The sequence below is a fragment of the Grampus griseus genome (genome assembly GCF_964374135.1).
Source record: "Grampus griseus genome assembly, chromosome: 4".
Taxonomy (NCBI): Eukaryota; Metazoa; Chordata; class Mammalia; order Artiodactyla; family Delphinidae; genus Grampus; species Grampus griseus.
This window is the reverse complement of record NC_138997.1, coordinates 42,754,286-42,776,389: the sequence shown is the minus strand read 5'-3', so window position 1 is coordinate 42,776,389 and position 22,104 is coordinate 42,754,286. Positions and strand designations below refer to the sequence as shown.

At 34.0% G+C, this 22,104-nt stretch overlaps 1 protein-coding gene across 1 annotated transcript in view; it reads right to left on the bottom strand.

The window, feature by feature from the left end:
• Nucleotides 1–1,466: 1,466 nt before the first annotated feature.
• Nucleotides 1,467–22,104, bottom strand: part of ANTXR2 (ANTXR cell adhesion molecule 2) — a gene marked incomplete at its 3' end in the record, with an annotated part of 165,644 nt that continues 145,006 nt past the window's right edge. Inside the window, exon 17 of the mRNA XM_082652808.1 lies at nt 1,467–5,493. Within this exon, the coding sequence (XP_082508934.1) occupies nt 5,455–5,493 (39 nt within the window). The remainder of the gene's footprint in view (nt 5,494–22,104) is intronic.

The window sequence follows — 22,104 nt, the reverse complement described above, 5'->3', positions numbered from 1 at the left end:
AATTCCTAGATAATGTATAGAATTTCATAATTTTTCCTAAAAACTCAAGACCTATTGGTACATGATGTTGTATTTGAGGGGAAATCTAGCTAGAGAATCTGATCCCTTTTATTTCTAACATTTTAGAGTTTATCAGTTTTATTGATGTCTCGTTCAAGGTTACTACTTGAACAATATTTGAAGTAGATGTTAGTTTTTTTGTTTGTTTTTTTTGTTTGTTTGTTTTTGTTTTTTTTCGGTACGCAGGCCTCTCACTGTTGTGGCCTCTCCCGTTGCGGAGCACAGGCTCTGGATGTGCAGGCTCAGTGGCCATGGCTCGCGGGCCCAGCCGCTCCGCGGCATGTGGGATCTTCCCGGACCGGAGCACGAACCCATGTGCCCTGCATCGGCAGGCAGACTCTCAACCACTGCGCCACCAGGGAAGCCCTAGATGTTAGTTTTATTGATGTTAAAATCACTCTCTTTTCTTTCAAAATATTTTTTATTCTGTGAAAAAAACAGTGAACAGATGAGGAAAGCTTGCTCTTTAAGATCTATATACTATTACCTCGAATCCATTCATCAGTTTTGGAACAACCAATCTTCAATATCTGCAAATTTTCAGAGGGTTATTTTTTATATTAATTTGAGGGATCATCTTGCTCTTTTTGAAGTCAGCCAACTTCCTTAAGTGACAGAAAATGTGAGTTAGCAGGCAACTGAAGTTGTGAGATGGAAGGGTGTACATTGCAGGAATGCAATGCCATTTAAAATGGAATAGCAGGCATCTCCATTCTTAAAGACACAGAACTTCCTCTGTCATTTTCTAAATTGATGCTCTTACCTCCTATAATGTTGCTCAGCCCTCCTCTCTCTGGTCTTTTTTCTCCATTTTATTTGCCTTCAATTTCGGGTGGGTGGGGTGAGTGGAGAATCCCTCCAAGATTTGTTTTATGCAGAGAAATTCAGTTTTGTCCAGCCTCTATGGCAAAACTCAGATCTGAGATTCACTTCCCTGGAGGAACTCAGCTGAAGCTTTGAATGTATGACTTGCAAGACCCTTCCTGGTCGAGTAACATTCTTAGACAAAGGCTGTCATGCTCTGTAGTTCACTACAAAGAGTAGGAGTAGAAAGGCAGTTTATTTTTCCAGTTACTCAAGTACCTAAGCAAATAGAGTACAAGCTACTTTTAATTTCCTGGTGTTTCTTTTAATAATCAAGCTAGCTGTGGCTAGGTCTAGGTCTAGTCCCTCCATCATCTGATTCTTCAGCCAAGAGAATTGGTAGCACATTACTCTGAGTCAATCTCCATGTCTCTCTCAATCTCTCCATGTCTCTCTCTTTCTCTTTCTCACACTCTCACACACACACACACACATACACACACACACACACACACACACACACACACACACACTTTACCTTAATATAGTTCCTGCAAAGCAATCTGAACAAGCACATTTTAATATAAATTTGCATGGTGTACTTATCAGCATTTTCTTTTGGCAGAAGAGCCCAAAATTAAAGTGCATAAAAGATCCAGCACAGGGATTGCTACATTATGAGAAAGAAAACAAGTTTTTCTTTCTTTTATCAAATTGACTGAATTAGATACAAATAAGTGTAGAAATATACCCAAATTGAAGTGTTCTCAGAAATAAGCAATAGAAATTCACTAAGTGAAATATTAATTTAACTCTGAGACTAGAGTACATGGCTGCACCCACTTCATCACCTGCAGATAGACAACATTCTTCAGCCTCACCTGCTTGTTTCTTCCCTTAAACATACAACAGATGTACCAGAGTTATTTTCTGCTTCTAGAATATATATTTCCTTTCATATTAAAATAATGTATATATTTCTCTCCTGTGCACATATACCCACCGAAATTTTCCAGTAGCAATAAAATACTAATGAACTTCCTAAAGTGTGATACTGTACAAAATCTAGTAACCACAAGGCTTTGTGATAGAAGAGGAAGTTACAATGTTTACAATATTCATAAATGTTACCCATTTATATTTTGCCCTCTTAAGATTGAAAAACAATATATGTAAGCAGATCAATCAAAAAAATATTTTAGACACCTTCTTGGTCATAATATAGGCTGTTTTAATTTTTAAAATAACCTAATAAATTGCCTCTGAGCAGTAAACAATGGTCAGTGATATTTATATAATAAAGTTAAGTTCACAGAGACACCCAGATCTTGTATCCAGTAAGGATTTATTAGAAAAACAAATACTGAATAACTTATGATTTAAAGTGGTTAGAATAAAATTCAGGAAAAATATAAGCAAATCATTTTTTTCTAACAATTTAAAATGTAGGAGGTTTAAACCTTATATATTTTTGCCAAAAGAGTAATTATCCATGGATGACAGATGCTGCTCCCTACTTAATGGAGGGTCTCAAATTTTACTCTGCATCTCATTGGGAAGGAAATATAAAAATTTAAAATAGAATTAACTTGGGGAAAGGCATCAGTGCTGCAACTCTTAGCACCAAATGTTTTTTCTTGGAGCACCAAATGCTTTAAGGAAAACATTCCAAGTATCAAAGTTTTCAGATAGATAAATATTTATGGATCAAATCCATAAAGAACAGACATTGTTATGAAATATATATAGATGCCTTCAAAACTTTCTTTCCAGGCAGAGTAGACACATAAGTTAGGAGTCATTTCCCACTTAATTGTTTTTGCAACCTTATGCAACACAAATGGATTATGGATAAAGACTTAACTAATTTACTCACAGAAAGTAGATCTTGACTGACATTATGTCCAAAAAATTAAACAGGAACTGTTTCTCTATATAAAATATAAAATGTTACTAAACTTATAGAAATGGCTTTATTTTAACCTTTCATTTTCCTGGTTGAAAAGTGTAGGGGTGTTCAATTTAGTCCTTTGGTGAGAATACAGTACTTTTTAAAGCAAATTCTTCTCAATTTGCTAGTTAGCATAATCAGAGAAAATCATAACCTAGATCTTGTTCATATATTTAAGTGCAATAAAATTCCATCTGTCTTTGAACTTTATGAATGATATTTTTTAGTCTCTACATAGACCATTGCCTGTCCCTCTTCACTGAGAGTTCTTCATAGTGGTATTAGAACTGGAAATCCATTTTCATTACAATCTACTGAAAGCTATTTTGCCATTTAAGGGCAAAGGTCTACTTACACTGCTCATGTACAAAATAAAAGTATCATACAATTGCCATGATACTAGACAAATTCAAAGGAACTACCAAAGAAGCAGCCTTAGCTTCTGTAGTACCCTTGAGGCTCTTAAATTCGGGGTGTGCACTGGTTAGAAATGAAGTGCCAATTTAAGAAAATCGCAGTAGGCCCTGCCCCAGATGCAAATGTAGAACGATGGCCTACAAGAACTCAATGGGTATATATCTGGTTTCCAAGTCACACTTGCAAACGTGGATAATTAGTACCAACACTACCATTTGTGAACATAATGGACATTTTGGAACTGGATACAATTCTGTCCCTGAAACTAATCAAGACAATTAAATATTCAACCAAACAAGGCTTGAGTTCATGTGGGCTTAAAGAAAAATGGTAGCTGAGGCACGGGTAAAATTTTATTTATGAATATGTAGACACATGACTTTGGATCCAGCCAGCCAGTGACATAAATAAACTTGAGCAAAAGATTCAAGCTAGAGGATATATATGTATACACATATCTATGTATAAAAATTTGTGTGTGTGAGCAAGGCTTATTGGAGCAGTGCAACAAATCTGGACACCAACCATCAGAATCACTCCCATCCTTTGAGATTTCCATTAAGCGCGCAATGGGGGTAATTATACTGGGATGCTCCGAATCACTGTTTCCATCTTGTGCACTCACATGCCCGCCAAACATGAAATGTTCGCCTTCTCCCTTCCAATGTGATGGTTGTTGAACTTATTTTTAGTGTCATTTGATAAGCCTTTGTGCTCGCAGAGAGACATCCCACTGACCCAGCCACTGGTCATTGTCTATACCAGTTCACATCAAAGCAGGCGCGCTTTGTCAGGTTTCCAGTCGAATATCCATTTCGCATCTGAAGTACAGTATCGAAAGTGACTAGATCATTTGAGCTTTTTTCATCAGCTGCTGCCTTCTTCCTCCCCCACAGTGTTTCCGCTCACGCTAACATAATTTGGCATCGTTGACGTGACACGGTGGTTTTTCTAAAAAAATTATAATACATACATTTTCGATGTTTTGTGGTGGTAGACCCTCCTGAAATTTAATTTATAACTTGATGAGAGGAGGCCTTTTTTCTCTCTCTACTGAATCACAACCAAGGTAGAGTGCCCCTCAAAATCCAAGTAATGCGCATACAGTAATAGGTCATTCAATGTCAAAAGGCATAAAAAGGATGAGCAAAATCTTCACAGGCTGCTGCTTGCTGTTGCCTTTAATTATATTAATTAAATTTTGAAATTTTCATGCAAAGAGAGTTGCTGGCTTGTGACGCTGAAGAGCCCTTGGAGACTTGGAGGAAGAAAATACCCTGAGCGGAAGCTTTGTGGTTATTGCTTCCTTTAAATTAAAAGCAAAACAAACTCCTAGGTATGTTAACAGATATTACTGCTTTATGTACTACTAAGCCCTAAACATAGAAAGAGGGGTAAATCTACCAATCCCAGGGACAAGTTCTCAAATCATGAGTCCATTAAGCTCCACTGAAGATCTCTAGTTAGAGGCCGTCTTCCTGTGGAATAATGCTCTATTAATTTTCTTCTTTTCTCAAATTCATAATGAAAGAAAGGTGCCTTCAAAAACTAAAGGGCAAAATCTTGCTTGCTACTGATACCTTGAGGCATCCTGTCTACATTTTGTCATACGTGTGCACTTTTCAGTGTTAGAATGACAAGATTTTCCAGTCAGAAGCTTCCCGGAAGGCACATTGTATCGTGGTAGTGGACTTGGAAGGATTTTGTGATCTGACACAGCTATAAGGCAATAGACTCCTTTATTTGCTTAGCCTGGTGGGAGATTTCATACTCTGCCTTTGGCTAAGAATCTTGCCATGTAAACACACAAGTGCCATGTTTCCATGTAAAATGCTCCTTTCTCCATTAAAGATTCACCAGGGCCAATTGTTTTGTGCTCCCTATTTTGATATCATCTTCATGCTTTTGTTTCTTCCTCTTTTACACATTCAAAACAACTTTCTTGTATAAACCACAGCATGTACATTAAAGTTCCTTTTTATTTTTAATGTCCTGAATCATGTGTTACCATTGAGTTTCATCAATTCCCATGTAGATGGCAGAACCAGGGTTTGAAAATGTTTGATGCAAGCAAAGCAGAAGGCAGAGAAAACATTTCCTGACTGAGAGGAATAAAGCTGCTCTTCCAAAAACTTCTGAAATGCACTTTGTTTTCTTTTGGTTGGAAATCTGCATCGTGAAGATGTACCATCTTCATACCTCTTGGTCTTCCTGCTTTCCTTTTACTGAGAGGGAACTCGAGAGAAGTTTATGCACCGGCCCTAGGAAAGAAACAAATCCTTATTGAAATACAGAGGTAATTATTTTAAAAAAGCATGAGAACACCTAGTTTTCCTACTATGATATAACAAATGATTACCCAAGGTAAGGTCAATGTTAGGATGAAACATGAAGTCATAATTTTATTCTTTGGGTCAAAGCATGATGGTTCATTCAGATCTTTTCCACAGCAAGTTCACCTACACGATGGTATGGTAAAATTAGAGTGAAAAAAACACTACGGAAAACAGAACTTTGTTATTGCTATTTAAAGAATAGCATTACTATCTGAGCAATAAAAATATCAAAGCCACAACCCTGTATGTTTCTACAATGTATTAAAATGGAAGTGTCCCATTTATACAATCTGGTGCTTTTAAAACTGATATAAAACTGGTGCTTCTAAAATGTATGCATGAGAAGTGTATTTAAGAAGTCGGAAGAGATTGAGGATAAGAAGTCAGGGAGAAAGGGAAGAGATGCCATCTCTTTGTGATTCCATTTTATAATAGGATTTTGCAAGAGATTTACTAGCAATCTTGTCCACTGTTGATCATTTCTCACAACTGCACACCACCATTATGTGGTCTCTATATATGGTGACTTTATTTGCATTCCACATTTCCAAAGAGAGTTTGCCATTCCAATTCCTTAGCAGTTCAATGAAGCGTGTGGAAACACATTGTTTCATATGTAATTATAAATAATCTAAGAATTAGTTGAAAATAAAGTTTCCAGTTAGTAATAAAAGATCCCCTTCTTCCCTCTCCTTGGTGTGACATTGCTGATGTCTTGTACTATATAAATCATGTCTAGATCCCTTAATAAGCCAAAAGGTAGCATATTGCTTTCTAATTTAGGGTCCAGATCATCACCCTATTGAGATTTTCCTATTTCTCATAATATCTGCTCTCTAACTTCATATTTTAGAACTTCTCTTTATTTCCCTCTAAATGTGAACAATACATTTGTTTCAAATATCTGGTACATCCAGTGTACATGGTACATTCAAAAGGAACAACAAATATTGTTGGAGAAGAAAGCCTGGAATGTAAAAACAAGATTTTGGTCTATTTTCCTCTCAAAAGCGACTGTTCAACAAATTTGGAAATTTCAGAAATTAATGAAAAAACAGAAAAGCATAAAAGCAAACTAGTTTACATTTACTCTTGCCTAAAAGGCAAATATTCATCAAATTATCTGTCTTCTAATAATTTTGGAGGTAACATTATTACTATAATTGTCAAATTTATTACTTACTTTGTGCCTAATGTCTACAAATAATATCTGTGCAAAAGGAAGTGGGAGAAAAGCATGGAGAAGACTACCTTAGAATGAACTAAAAATTCCTTGGTAATGCAATGGTCATAGGTCATGTACTCAGACTGTATTTTTGTATTACCTAGAACCTTCAAAGAAGATTTTTAGAATGAATATTAAGTGAAAAGATGCTCTTCTCCAGATTAGCTACATTTGGCATCATGTGCCAAGGAAACATTAAAAAATGTTATTCTCATGATATATCCCTTTTCTAAAAATTTTTTTCAGAGGGCAGGAAAATGACATAATTAATAAATATTTGGGCAAATCAGTCCTTCTAAGCCATGACAGTGTGATAGTATAACTATACATACAATGAGAAATAGATTTTAACTATGAATATTAAAACAGTGATGAATATTAAAAATATTATCTCCTGGCAATTTTCCAGAATCAAACAAATATATGAGGAGTGACATTTTGACAACAAAGATATGCATTAATGACATCTTTTCTTGTGTATTTATTATGGACCAAAAAAGTAAAAGTTTTTTCTCTTCTGCGTAATTTTGAAAAGAAGTTACCATGAATTTCTACTTTTATTTGCATTTTATCACTAATTAACTAGATTTAGATATAAGGCTCTTTTTCGGACCATTTCTGTTCCACACACCAGATTAATCTGGTGACTCTGATTCATTTATTTTATGCAATTGGAGGGTTTAAAAAGTGAAATTCATAGTTCGCCTGAATTCTCAAAATCACTTCAACACCTAAATTATTCCAGACCTAAATTATTTTCTATTTCATTTGGTGTAGTTTAATTAAAGATCTAGCAACTCAAATGAAGAAAGCCCTATTGATTTTGACCCTGAGGTCCTTACTTCAGCTCTTCCAAAGCTTGGGATTAAGTATTAATCATCAGCTGCCGCATGTCTGTTGATTCAAGTACCCAAAAACCCTGGTACATGCAATATACACCCCCGTGTTTTACCACACACATTGACAAAAACAACCAACTATCTCCTCACCCTCAATCATGGACTCAGTGTTTTTCATTTTTATCAAGACCTGATAATGTTTTATTTTACAGGAATTTAGAAGTTGGTAACTTAGAGGAGTTCTATTCAAAAGTTACTTCCTCTGTTAAGCCTTTCCCAGCCCTCCCAGTCATGGGGCTCCTTCCCCCAAATTGCATCTCTACCACAGCCAAACTACATTACACCATAATTGCTGGCTTCAAGATCAAAAGGAAGAGTAACAGTAGTTAAATCTGAGAGCTCCAAAGCCTGAATATGTATCCCAGCTCTGTTATTTATTAACTGTGTGACCATGAACAACTTATGGTTTCTTCATCAATAAAATGGGGATTAAGAACTGGACCTATTCATGACTTCCCAGGTGGCGCAGTGGTTAGGAATCTGCCTGCCACTTCAGGGGACATAGGTTGGAGCCCTGATCCAGGAAGATCCCACATGCCACAGAGCAACTAAGCCCAAGTTGTAGTTGCACCACAACTACTGAGCCTGTGTGCCACAACTACTGAGCCCACGTGCCACAACTACTGAAGCCCGTATGCCTAGAGTCCATGCTCTGCAGCAAGAGAAGCCACCGCAATGAGAAACCTGTGCACCACAACAAAGAGTAGCCCCTGCTCACCACAACTAGAGAAAGCCCACATGCAGCAATGAAAACCCAATGCAACCCAAAACAAACAAACAAACAAACAAATAAATAAGAAATAAGTGACTAATCACAATTTAAAAAAATTGGACCTATTCTTAGGACTGTTATAAAGATTAAGTCTGTTAATATAGATTTATAAAGCACTTAGAACAGTACCTGGCACATAGTAAACTTGCATTTAAAAAGCAAATAGTTATTATCCATCTTCCCTCTATGATGTCATTGCACAGTGTCTAACATAGAGCAGACTTGTTATAAATCCTCACTTAGAAACAAGTGGATGGATGGATGATGTATAAAAGAATGAATATGTGATGACTGGACCTCTACTGGGGGAGGAGCCAGACCTTAAAAATGGGAAGATAGAAAAAGTATGAATTTGAGAGAGGAAAAAAGAGATTACAAAGGAGAAAAATACAACAGTGGAAAAGGAGAGAAGATAATATGGAGAAAATAGAAAAGAGTAGTTCTAAAGAGAAAAGATAGATAAAGAATAATCAAGAAAAAAAGAAACTATTGGCCAAAGGAAATTTTTATTTAGTATTCCATCAGGTACCTTACTCCCAGGGGATTATTTCATGCTAGCTGCTACCATCCACTTACCAGAATATTCTAAAATCAAAGCACCATACCCTGGTTGCAAGTGGCTGTGATTAGGAGTCTGTGGCCCTTTGAATACTGCTCAATACTATCTTACAAAACCCATCAATATAATGCCAATTATGTTTAAGGTCAAGAATGTTAGGCTGCCATTGATATCATGGCAAGCAGTCGAGGCCAGAACACAGCAGAGCAATTTTTATTCACAGGAAATGGGATATGACAGGGTTTACAGGTCTGCCATATCCTCGTGCTTACAATGCCTATACAATAAAGGTATGTTATCAAGGTAACAAGTAAAGCAATGTAAAATAACTTGAGCATACAACTCATCATTGGCTGGTACAGAATGGAAAATATTAGTAGTAATAGTGTTTATTTTTCTGAGACTATTTCACTTTAATTACAAATAATACAAGCTCTGAACATTTTTAAAAAGTTAATTGAGTAGGTTAATAATAAACCATTCAATGCAACCTAAATATACAGAAATATACATAGAGACATAATTTTAATACTTTATTCCCTATATAGAGGTTAATACTAGTATCAGGTAACAGGACTATATAGTCTCTAAAATAAACCACTAAACTTGTAATAGGCTAAAACAAATGAACACAAGATTTCTGCTAGCAAGAGTTAAAACAAATGTGTAACATTATGTTTGCTTTATATTTTACAAAATAATTCAAAAAACTTGAATTCAGGTGGCATAAGTTTTTAAGGAATAATAAAGCATGTAATATAAAGCATAATTATTAATGTGGAGAAATAACATTAATTTTCTCTATATTTTCAAATTTTTAATTAAATATTTTTAAAAATAACTTTCTTGACTTAAAATCATGCTCTAATCATGCATCTAAATTATGGGTAAAATCAAAGTATACTGTTGTCGTGATGCTTTAGGTAATGCCCACATTATTTATTCAATTAGGCAATCACTTCAACCAACTTGAATTTGGTATCATGCCGCATAAGTCACTAGGTCATAAATTTCAACAATAAGAACATATAGTCAATGTAAAATTGAATTAAATGAGTGTCCTTAGAACTGCATTAGTTTAAAAATGAACTATGTATGTATTCCATTCTTTTGCCTTGGGAATATAGAATTCCTTGGATGCAATGAAATAATTGTAAAATTTATTCATTTTGTATTACATAGAGATTAGGAGTAAAATTTCTTAAATATTAAAAAAAATAAAGCTAGGTAGAACAAATAGAATTTAAGTACTGACTTTAGATTATAGCCAAGTACATTTAAAGTACATTAATTTAAAAATTGTGATAATTCAGATAATGACTGACCAGGTTATAATTTACCTTCTCAACATATTAAACAACCAGGCAAATTACTATTACTATTACTATTACTATTACAAGATTATTATTGGCATATTTACTTACTTAAATAAGTTGTAGAATATTAGAATTATTTGTATATTAATAATTGACATCATTGTATTGTAATCTGGGTATGACATTTTATTTGCCTAATAAAAATTATGGTTTAAAAGGAATAAAACTGCCTCCCATTGAATGTAAACCATCTTATGCACCTTATATTGAGCAACATTACCTAATTAGTGAGCTTCTGTGGCAAGAAAAGAATTCTCATGCATTGCTAGGGAAAATATAAATTGGCAAAAACTATATATAAGCAACATATGTAATAATAGTCTTTAAAAGCTTATATTCTTTGACTCAGTAATTTCATGTTGGGAATTCAGCAAAGTATCTGTAAAGTAAAGTATCTAGACAAAGATTTCAAAATGTTTACCATGCGATTTTTATAATGTGAAAAATATAATCAGTACATTTATATTTATTTCTGTCTCACAATCAGAGAATAATTAAATTATGATTAATCTAATGGTTATGTAGCCATTAAAATAGAAATTAAAAAAATTTTAAAGATGTAGGGAAATAAGTGAAAAAATGCCAACTTGTATGTATACGTAATTATAATTATGCAATGTATATCGAAAGAGTAAAAGACAAGACTAAGAGACTACACCAAACATGCTATGAGTAGTGGAATTGCATATTATTTCTTACATTCTACTTATATCTTTTCTGTATATTTATATATTTGATAGCTTAAAAATAAGTTTCCAAAGACCAAATTCAATCAGCAAAAATGCAGCCTTTTCTAAACATCTATATTTATGTTTTTAAAAGTCATTACAGGAACCAATTGACTACTCTCAGGAATCACCACCATCTACCAACTATATCAAAGTTCTTCAGCATTCATTGTTCCCATAGGTAAACTCATTTACTTGTCTCTAGGTTGTCTTTTACAGTTAATATCCTGATGAACCCACGTGTATGCAGTTCTACTCAAGAGTGTGTGAGTATGGCAGAAGCCACTGATTAATAAATTTTATAATCCACAGTCAGCATTTTCATTTTTATGGTACACAATTCTAAGAGTTTTCATAAAATGCCTGTTCAAGCATTTGTCCAGGCTGCAATCAGCAATCTTATTTTAAAAAGTGTATGTGTGTGTGCATGCATGCACGCATGTGTGTGTACATGTGCACACATGGCCTACCTCAAGCCCTGTGCATACTGGAGTTGACTATATTTAAATAAAAATATAAGGTAAATCTTTAATTTTCATACAACATCAAACTTTCTAATGACATGCACAGTATCTAGGGTATATATATATATATATATATATATATATATATATACACACACACACACACACACACACATATATATCTGCACTCAATCAACAACATAGAATATTTATACCTCAGGCACTTATCAATAATAATTTTTGAACCCTTTCTCTCCAGATCAGTTGGCAAAACTATCTTTGAAAGTGAGGTTCTAAGTGAAATGCTAGCCATCGATTTCTCTAGGTCAGTGGTTTTTTTGTTTTTCATATTATAGTCCATGAAGTCCTGGGGCTTCTACAAGGTGCATCGGGGACCACTATGGCTGGAATGGTGCACAAGAATGGAGCAAGCAGGCACATGCAAGCCTCCCCTAATCCAAACCAAGAAGATGCACTCTCATCTACCCTTTAAAATTTCAGTTCAGTATAATATTTTGTTTTTGTTGACCCTAAAAATGTGGTTTGATACCTATTATTCAAGCTATTCATACTTATGTGAAGCCAGATCACCAGTAAACTGTCAATATACCTGGACTTGGTTTCTTTACTTTCCTTTAGAAATACCTTCCTAAATAAATCTATGACAACATTACAGCATTATCCCTTCAACTTTTGGTCATATCTAGAACTCACATGAATTTTGGTTACATACAGAGAATTTTGTATTTTGGAAAATTGCTATTGAGGATGTTGATATTAAGGGATCAATTCTGAGAGTTCAGAGCTAGCTAGGAAAAAGCATGTCACTTCTGGTAAGCTCATGTGCTTCCCTTTTATTATATAATGCCAATTATGTAACTCAGCCTTTCTCTTTGTGCCTTAACTTTCAAAAAACTCAGACTTACATCATGTTCTAAAAGCATTGCTACTCTTAGTGTACATTTTCTGGTATAGCTATCTTAACTTTGGCCCATGATTATTTCTCTATTTTTATCCTTAAGTTTTATTGTATTTTTTTCTCAATATTTCTCTACAGGTAGATTAGGTATAAGTAAATGGAAACTAATATATATTTCTTAATTCTCAACTTTCTTAATCACAAAGACTCCACACTCATCTAAACCTTTAAAACCCTCCAACAAATGTTTTACTTCAACTTCTACCTTATACAAAAGATCATATGTCTAATTCCCTTCTTTGTTGTCTTTTCTTATTCTGGTAGGACTTACTGAGGTACTGTTCAGATAGCTGATGTCAAATGATAATTAATTTGAATTTAATCTTAACTAAGTTAACACAGATAATTAATATGAATTTGAAGCTTATACATGAAAGCATGCTGAAACTATACTATTCCATAAAATCCCAAAAATTATTCTGCAAGAATAAAACCCCTAGGTCTAAAGACTGAGAGCTTAACCTCATTTTCTTTGACTGCTAGGAAAAATAAGCACAATATGATTCTTTATAAACTATAAATTTATTTTTATCCCAATCCATCTCTTAGAGCAGTGGTCTGTGCAGAGGCTTTACTCCATTACTCACCTTCCATCAGTATAAGAAGGAACAGAATATACCAAGGATACATCACAAACAGAACTCTGGTCATAACAAAGGCTAAACTCACAATTAGAACCTGTCAGTTTTAACTCCACTTAAGTGATTTTCAGGCAACACCAAGTATCTATTAGAGTAAGAAGTTAATTGACGTTTCATTGTTGGAAATACCTTCTCTTAGGTCTCATAATAAGTAGGAGCGGAAAGTTGGTGCCCAAAATAAAAATGTCCAATGCTGTTACTGTTCTTCAGTTAACTAAATCAAGAGATAAAAACTAGACAACAGTAGGAACCAATATATTTGCTGTTGGTTAAGTATATAGACCCCAACTCTGTTGCAATATTTGAAAACTGATTTTGCCAATTCATTTTCACTGTGACCAGAGTAGTATTAGCCAGAGCAAGTGCCACATTTCCCATCTCTTGAGCATTAAAATTCTGCAGACATTAACATTTGCAAGCTCCTTTACTAGCTATCTGCACAGGATATATTTCACTGCTATAACTGTAATAGTATTATGCTCACCTCATAAATATCCATTGACAAGCTGAAGCATACAACTACACTTTGGTTTAGACTTTTCAAACACAGATAGCTGATTTATTTATATCTCCACTTTAAAAAAGAGTTTACTAAATCTTCATGCTTTGTGCAACAGTGAACAGTGATTCAAATTTAAAATTGTATACAAAGCACAGATACACAAGGAAACAAACACAAGACAATTCAAGAGGTCCAGGAAATCACAAATATCAGGAAAGAATGTTGACTTAACACAATAGGCTCTTTGAGTGAAGATTTCCTGCAGCAACTGGAGGTACAGAGTGAAGAGAAGGCACCTACTATTCTCTCTCTCTCTCTGAATGTCAGAAATTCTTGAAAGGTTTACCTCATTTTTTTAAGTAAAAGGACAAGTTAGTAGTCCTTACGTATTTAATACTAACAGTATAATAGGACTATGTGCAACTATCAGCAATATATATACAAACATATACATATATACCTACATATACACACACAAAGAGAAAGATATATATACATATATATACACATATATAATATATAAAAGAATCTGTGTTATCCTCTGCTTTTAGAAAAAACTGAAATATTTTGAGCTGAAATATAAGTTCCATATACTTTTTTCTAACGGAAGCTCAACCTATAAATGTTCCACCTTACAGTGGAGACAACACACCATATGGATATTCAGTTAATGTCATGAAGGGAAGTACTGAGTTTGCCTGATAAATTCACCTTCAAATTTTTTTTCCTCTTCATTCTCTTATGGCATCTGCAAAATGTTAGTGACTATATACATACTGTTAATATTTATTTTGCAAATAGCCATGCACCTTTATTTTTTTGAGATTCAGGCATATAGTTGGCATTTAATGAAACATCTAACTCATATTTCATAATAGTAAGATATGAAGGCTAAAATTGCCTTCACTAAGTGCAAGGTAGAACCCTCCCAAAAGTTGGAGACATAGCAGGAAAGCTAAGAGAGACCCCTACATAGAAGAAGTAGTCAACTGAAGGCTAGGGAGAAAAGCAGGAGGGCAGTGAAATAATTACCTTTTCAAAGACACATGGGCCTTCCCTAAGGGAAAGGAAGCAGCTTATTGAAGATTTGGGGAATGGCAAGAGGAATGAGAAAAATAGCCCTGAGAGACACAGGGCCTTCTTGAACCACATGTCAGTAGCCTGTTGAAACCTGGGAGGAAGAGAACTGAGAAAGAGCTCTCCAAGACTCATGGGGCCTTCTGAGAGTGCAAGGAACAGGGCCAGTCAAAGACTATAGGCAGGAAATCAATATGGAAACAGGTCTCTCAAAGTACAGAAAGTGGTGGTTGGTGGGCATAGGGAAGGTATGGTCCTCATAGCTGAATAGCAAAGAGAACTCCCCTGCAACCAAGAAGCTCATAGGTGGGTTGTAAAGGAGAGAGAGACAGAGACAGAGACAGGAAAAGGAAAAGAAAGAGAGCTCTGCTAAAGGAAAATCCCTGATCTTACTCTCAAAATTTTGGAAACCAGTAGTGAACTAAAAATAACTAAGATGGCAACAAACCAAGACCCAGGTCAACCACAGATTAGCAACATGACAGAGGAAGGGTATACGTCTTTCTAGAAGTAAATATTATCTAGATTAGTCTCTATTTTTTATGACAGCATCCAGCATAAAATCACAAATTATGGTATACACAAAGAAGCAGGAGAATATGATCCATAATCAATGGAAAATACAGTTAATATAGGCAAATCTACAATTAATAAACAAGGACTTTAAAATAACTATGATAAAAATGTTAAAAGTTCTAATGAGAAAGGTGGACAGCATGCATAAAAATATAGTGAATCTCCACAGAAATATGGAAACTTTGAATAAGAACAAAATGGAAAAACTAGAGACAAAAATGCAATACCAGATATAAAGAATGTTTCTGATTCATGTAAAAATATACTGAACATAGCAGAAGAAAAACTCACTGAACTTGAAGGTAGGAGAATAGAAATTGTTCAAATTGAAAAACAACAAATAACTAAAGAGAATCTGAGACCAGTGGGATAATATCTAATGGTCTGTCACATGAGTAATTGGTGTCCCAGAAGAGAGAAGAAAGAATAGGGAAGAAAATTTTGAAAAAAATAATGGCTAAGAATTTCCTAGAATTGATGAAAGGCATAAACATACAGATCAAAGAAACGTAATGACCTTAAGCAGAATAAATACACAGAAAACCTTATCAGGGAACATATAATAAAACTTATGAAAGCCAAAGAAAATCCTAAGAGTATACCTCTCTGTCCCTCATCATCCCCCAGCTGAAGATATTCTGTACAGAGAAGACAACAGTAAGCATGACAGCCAACTTTTTATCAGAAACAGTGGAAAACACAAGACAGTGGAACTCTCTCAAATGCTAAATGGGGAGGGAAAAAGTCAACCTAAACTTCCATATCCAGAGAAAATACCACTCAAGAAGGTAAGCAAAATAAAGACATTTTAAGACAAGCAAAACCTGACATAATTTATCTACAACAGGCTTCAACAACCGCAAGTGCTAAATGAAGTTCTTGAAACTGAAGGAAAAGACAATAGATGGAAGCCTAGATGTGCAGGAAGAAATACAGAGAAACAGAAGTAAATATGTGCATAAACATGAAATACAAATATATAAAAGAAAATTTCCTTATGACACTACTGATTACAAAAACAATAATATTAAAATTTGGAAAAATATATTATTGAATTTATATCTTATGTAGACTACAACATATGATAATAAGAGCACATAGAAATAGAGGGGTAAATAGAAGTTAGGCCATGGTAATATTTATATATTATTTTAAACTAGTATACTATTGTAGACTGTGAAAAGTTAAAGAAGCATATTGTTATCTCTAGAGCAACCACTGAAAAACAGCACAGAGGTATAGCTTAAAAAGATAATAGAGGGGATGGAATAGATTACAAAAAAAAACACTATATTAATCCAAAAGAGAGCAGAAAAGGAGAAACAGAAGAACAAAGAATGGGTAGGACAGATAGAAATAAAATACAGTAGACAAAAGAACTGGAAATAAATTGAAACAAATGAACTGGATACATAACCACATTGACAAAAGAACTACTTCAAGTGACGTAACACAGTATTGTGTTTGTATACCAACTACAGAATATAATTTAAGGATAAATAGACCAGCAAAAAATGTTTTATTTCATTCATTAGTCTTAATTTTACTAAGACTGTTTTATTATTAATTTGTACCTATATATATTATAGGATAGAGCAAATAAGTATTTTAATATTGGTAAGGACAAGATTTTTCATGTAAGAGAAAAGGGGTACAAGTATAAATTCAAAAACATTCAGCATTAAGATCCTTTAATGCTAAATCAGAATTAAAAGTATACCATAGGGCTTCCCTGGTGGCGCAGTGGTTGAGAGTCTGCCTGCCGATGCAGAGGACATGGGTTCTTGCCCCTGTCCGGGAAGATCCCACATGTTGCGGAGCGGCAAGGCCCATAAGCCATGGCCGCTGAGCCTGCACGTCCAGAGCCTGTGCTCCGCAAGGGGAGAGGCCACAACAGTGTGAGGCCCGCGTACCGCAAAAAAAAAAAAAAAAAAAAAAAAAAAAAGTATACGATAAACTCATGATTTTTTCAAAAGTATTGAATTTCCTAGTTCTACCTGCTGAAAATGCTTAGAAGCAATGAAAACCCAATAAAAATTAGCACCCCTAGTATCCAAATGTGTTCTCTAAATGCCATTATCTACTAAAAATATCTAATGCTCCTTGGAGTTGAATGGTTTATTCTACTTTTGAAACAAAAAATGTAAAAGATGAGTCTCAGACATATTATGCCAAAACTAAAGAAATTTATCAAAGACTAATGTGCACCATGTCAAAAATATATAATAATCAATATGATGAATCAGGCTTTTACAATATGGTTTCTCTGATCAAACTTGGCATCACAAATAGTAGAACAATTGGTGTGATGTGTTACCCAGTGCACAGCACCACTTATGAATAATCCATTCCAAAAGAAAAAGGTGATTCTGAATCATAGCAAGGGGGTAGAGTCAGTATATATGATGTCAGTATATATGATCATGTGTGTGGCAGACCAGTGCTGGAGGTGCTGTAATTTTATAAAGATGTTCAGGTGACATAGAGCAGAGATTATAAGGAGGTCAATGAAACTATGACTATCTGGGGAAGAATAATTCTGGTAGAGAAATCAACAAGTGCAAAGGCCCTGGGGTGAAAGCGTCTTTGGCATATCTGTAGACAAGTAATCCAGATAGTGTGGCAGGAGCAGACTGAGCAATGAAGAAAGTGGAAGATAAAGTCAGACAGGAAGCAGAGAGCCTATGATGCAAAGCCTTGTAGCAGTAGCTGTTATAAATTCTTTTTTAAAAGCCAAGTTACTAAAAGTAAACATCTGGATCCCTTCTCATCTCTTTCACAGAAGACTGAGATAAGATGTTAAGTGATTTACTCTTCGAAGTTCTTAAGGCCAACACACACACACACACACACACACACACACACATACACACACACACACACACACAAACTTTCTCTCAAGCTCTCTCTCCCCCACACACTCAACAATCAGAATAAAAACCCAAACTCCAAATATTATGTCAAATAATGGCTGACTTAGATAATAATTAATCCATATTAATTATTTAGTTATTAATTAATCCACATTTTAATTATGTATTTAGATGAATGTGAGACAAATCCAAATGAAAGGTTTATTATATCACTACTGTTCAATCAGGTGGGACATAGAATAAATTAATTGACTCAGTGTGGAAGAATGATGCACGAAAATATTAATTTTCACTTGAGTATTTCTAGACTTAAAATTTTAACCTCAGTTGTTAACATCAGAGAGCAAAACTTTTACATGCAATTCATTTGCCTTTTTCCTAGGAAATTAGGCATTGAGATATTTATTTGTCTTATCAAACTGCTTTAGGCACATTTAAAGAGAAACCCTGAACGCTTATACATCACTATCACTGAAAAACATTTATTGAGACATTTTGCTAATGTATACGAGCCTAGGAATGCAATGATTTCTCTATAGCTAAGTTTAGTTTCTAAGAATTAAAGCCTCACTTTTGGGACTCTAAAACAGTGTTTGTTGTCCCAGTTAAAAAAATAATTAATACCTAAAACATGTTGATGAATTCAGCCTTCACATGATTTCATTAGCTATCTCTACTCAAAAGTATTCACAGCTCTTTGGGTCATTTGTCAGAGAGCTAAATTCCCAGCTAATTTGAGACTAAGTCCAATCATTTAACAGCCTCTTTCAAAGAAAAACAAATATTAAAAACTTCACTTTAAGTTTTAAAATTAATACTTGATGGATAATACCAATTAAAAATACCTTAAAGAAATGTACAGTTTTTAAAGCTTCATTTTGAAGGGTAATTATAGATAACTTTCTAGATTATAAATGAAAAAATTTTATTAAAAATCTACCTAATGCTTTATCTGGAAAATTAGTTACTGTGATGCTGTTTTCTTTCAGCACAGCAAGTATTTAGTGAACTCATTCCAGGCATTCAGTCCTAATGGAAGACGTACATATGTATTCAACTTTTGCACAACAAATTTATGCTTTAGGTATTTTTATTACATTTGGTAAAACCAATTTTAAACAATTGCTGAACTCATTTTTATATTTAATAATGACATACGAATCCCCAAAGTCAGGATTTCATTTTGAGTATTTATTACAGACTAATATTTAGATGTATGATATCAGATGATATATGCTTTTCTATAACACATAAGTAATGTGGATTAAAATTCTTCACATTACACTTCTACATTCTAAACTGCTAGAGCAGCAGGCAAATGATTACATTTACTGCTAAATTTATACCAAAGAGAACAAAACTTCAAGTAGCACCTTAAATCGTTTATACTAAAATTAGGCCAATAACAACATGAAGACTATCCCTGCTTTTATGTGCACATGCAAGTCTGAACGTGCCTTTCACATATAGCCACAGGGATTTATATTGCAAAGATAGATGCCACTGTGACCCAGATGTCACTTCACTTATCAATGAGTATACGATGGCACTTAATGGGAATCCCTTGCTTTTCACACTCTGAAAAGAAACTAAACATGAATTTTGTCCCTTGACCAATACAGACATTCCTAGCCTAAATAACATCTCAACTAACAAGACTGACTCTTAAAATAATTGAGGTAATATTAAACCATCTCTAGAGAAATAATTTCCCTCAAATGGAAAGTATAAACTTTCAAAGTTTAAACATTTATACACAGATAAGCATATAGATACATTCAAATAAGTAGACAAACATGATTGTGATAGTGTTTCAGAATACTAATTACTTATTCATGTGTAATAAGTTACCTCTATATACAAATGACAGTTTGCTTCTTTGGCCATAGAACTCAAAAATGCTGAAGAAATGTACATTTAAGAGTCAAACAATTAAAAATGATTGGATTTGATTATTTAATTTCCATTTGATTGTCTACATGTAATTATTCAACATAAATCCCAGATCCAGAAACTGGAGTTTAGGTCTATCTACAAGTCAGGTATTGGGTCTTGTGTTAGGGCAAATAGATGATTTACGGATGGATGGATATGTAGATAGGTAGATAGATATTGATAGACAAATAGATAAATAGATAGGAAGATATATAGATAGACAGATGTGAATATAGAAATAAATTTTCAGTTAGCTCAGAAAAACAAATTCTGATATTCAAAGACAAAATGATTTTCTAAATTAAAAATAATATAATTAGCCTAATATCCTACTACAAAATATAATTAGATTCAGATGATAGCAAAATTTGTTCAGCAGTATAACAAATCTTTTAATTTTTTTTAACAAAAAAAATCTTAAGTATTTGTTTAAACTCTATCTTTTTCCCCAGACTATTAGTTCCATGATCGTTTTTTTCATTACCATTTTGTAAATGCTTAGGACAGTGTTCACCCTACAGTTTGTGTTTAAACATATTTTCTGAATTAATGATAACTACTGGGTTTGAAATACTAAATTTGATCTATGCAGCTAACATCTCTCTAAAACATGTAATTGATATTGATAATAGATATTCATATGAATATTGAGATAGTTCAATCTAACTACACAATGATTAGTAAGCTATGAAATAAAAGACAGTGGTTCACTTGCCTACACATATAAACACAAAACTATAAAACTACACTTCAGTTTTTGCTAACTGACTTGTAATTAAGCAATAGTGGCAATTGTTCCAGGGCAAAAGTCTTCCTGGCTTATTTTGTGACATGGATATTCTAGAGGTCCTAGAGGTCTCCTTTCCTATATGTCAGCCCAATGCTAGGCATAATAGGGAAATGGCTGAACTGGAGGATAGAAGTGTTCTAAGCTGGAAAACAAGTAGGCATCAGGGAGGAACTGAACGTGATATCAATTTTAAATAGAGAGCAGATGGTAGGAAGTGAGGTCTGCTTCAAGCTTGAAACCTCCAACAGGCAGAGAAGATAAAAGTATGTATTCTGAGTCCATTATTATTCTTAGATCTAAATACAACACATGTTTGACAAGCAAGAAGTGGTCATTACGAGTAACCTAACCACATGTAAACATGTCATGAAGTACTGAAATATTAAATCAGTGCCCAATTAATTAATTGATTTTGTGGGTGTTTATTTTCCTTTATGACTCTGTTATTCCCTGTCAAAGAAATCAGTATTTGAAGAAACATGGTGTTTCTTCACGCAAGTGGCATACCACTTACTCTCTCTACGTGTGTCAATAAAAATTCCAGAGACCAAGTTATGTATCAGGAGGAATTATTCTATATTTTCTGATTACTAACATTATTAGATTTGAAAACAATACAGCACAATTCATGCAGATTTCCCAAAACACATATTTTTAAAACCCTCTTAAAATTGATGACACTTGCTGACAAATGTGAAAGATTAATATTTAGTGGATACTGAACTCTTTATCAACAAGTAGAGATTTGGGCTTGAAAAGAATGAAAACATTCTTTAAAAGAATAAAATATGACTTGATAAATCAATTTCAGTTACTACTTATTTAAAATTAATGAGAAAGTCTTTAATCTACAATGCATTATTGGAGTTGTTCTTCTGTTGGTAAGAGATTATTAGAAAAGTATTCATTCTATGGCAGGACTGGTAAACAGAACATTCTTCAGAGTCAGGAACGTGAAAGGAAAAGGCAAGAAACTGCCTTTTGCAACTGCAAAAAATCTAGTGTTCATAAAGCTTGTTTTCTTTAAGTTCAGTCTCTGTCACACTTTTAAAATATGACAATGAAAATTCAATGCCAAAACCTTGCCACTGGAAAATATCTCTTTAACTGAAACAAAAGAGAGGCGCTGGTAGTCATGCA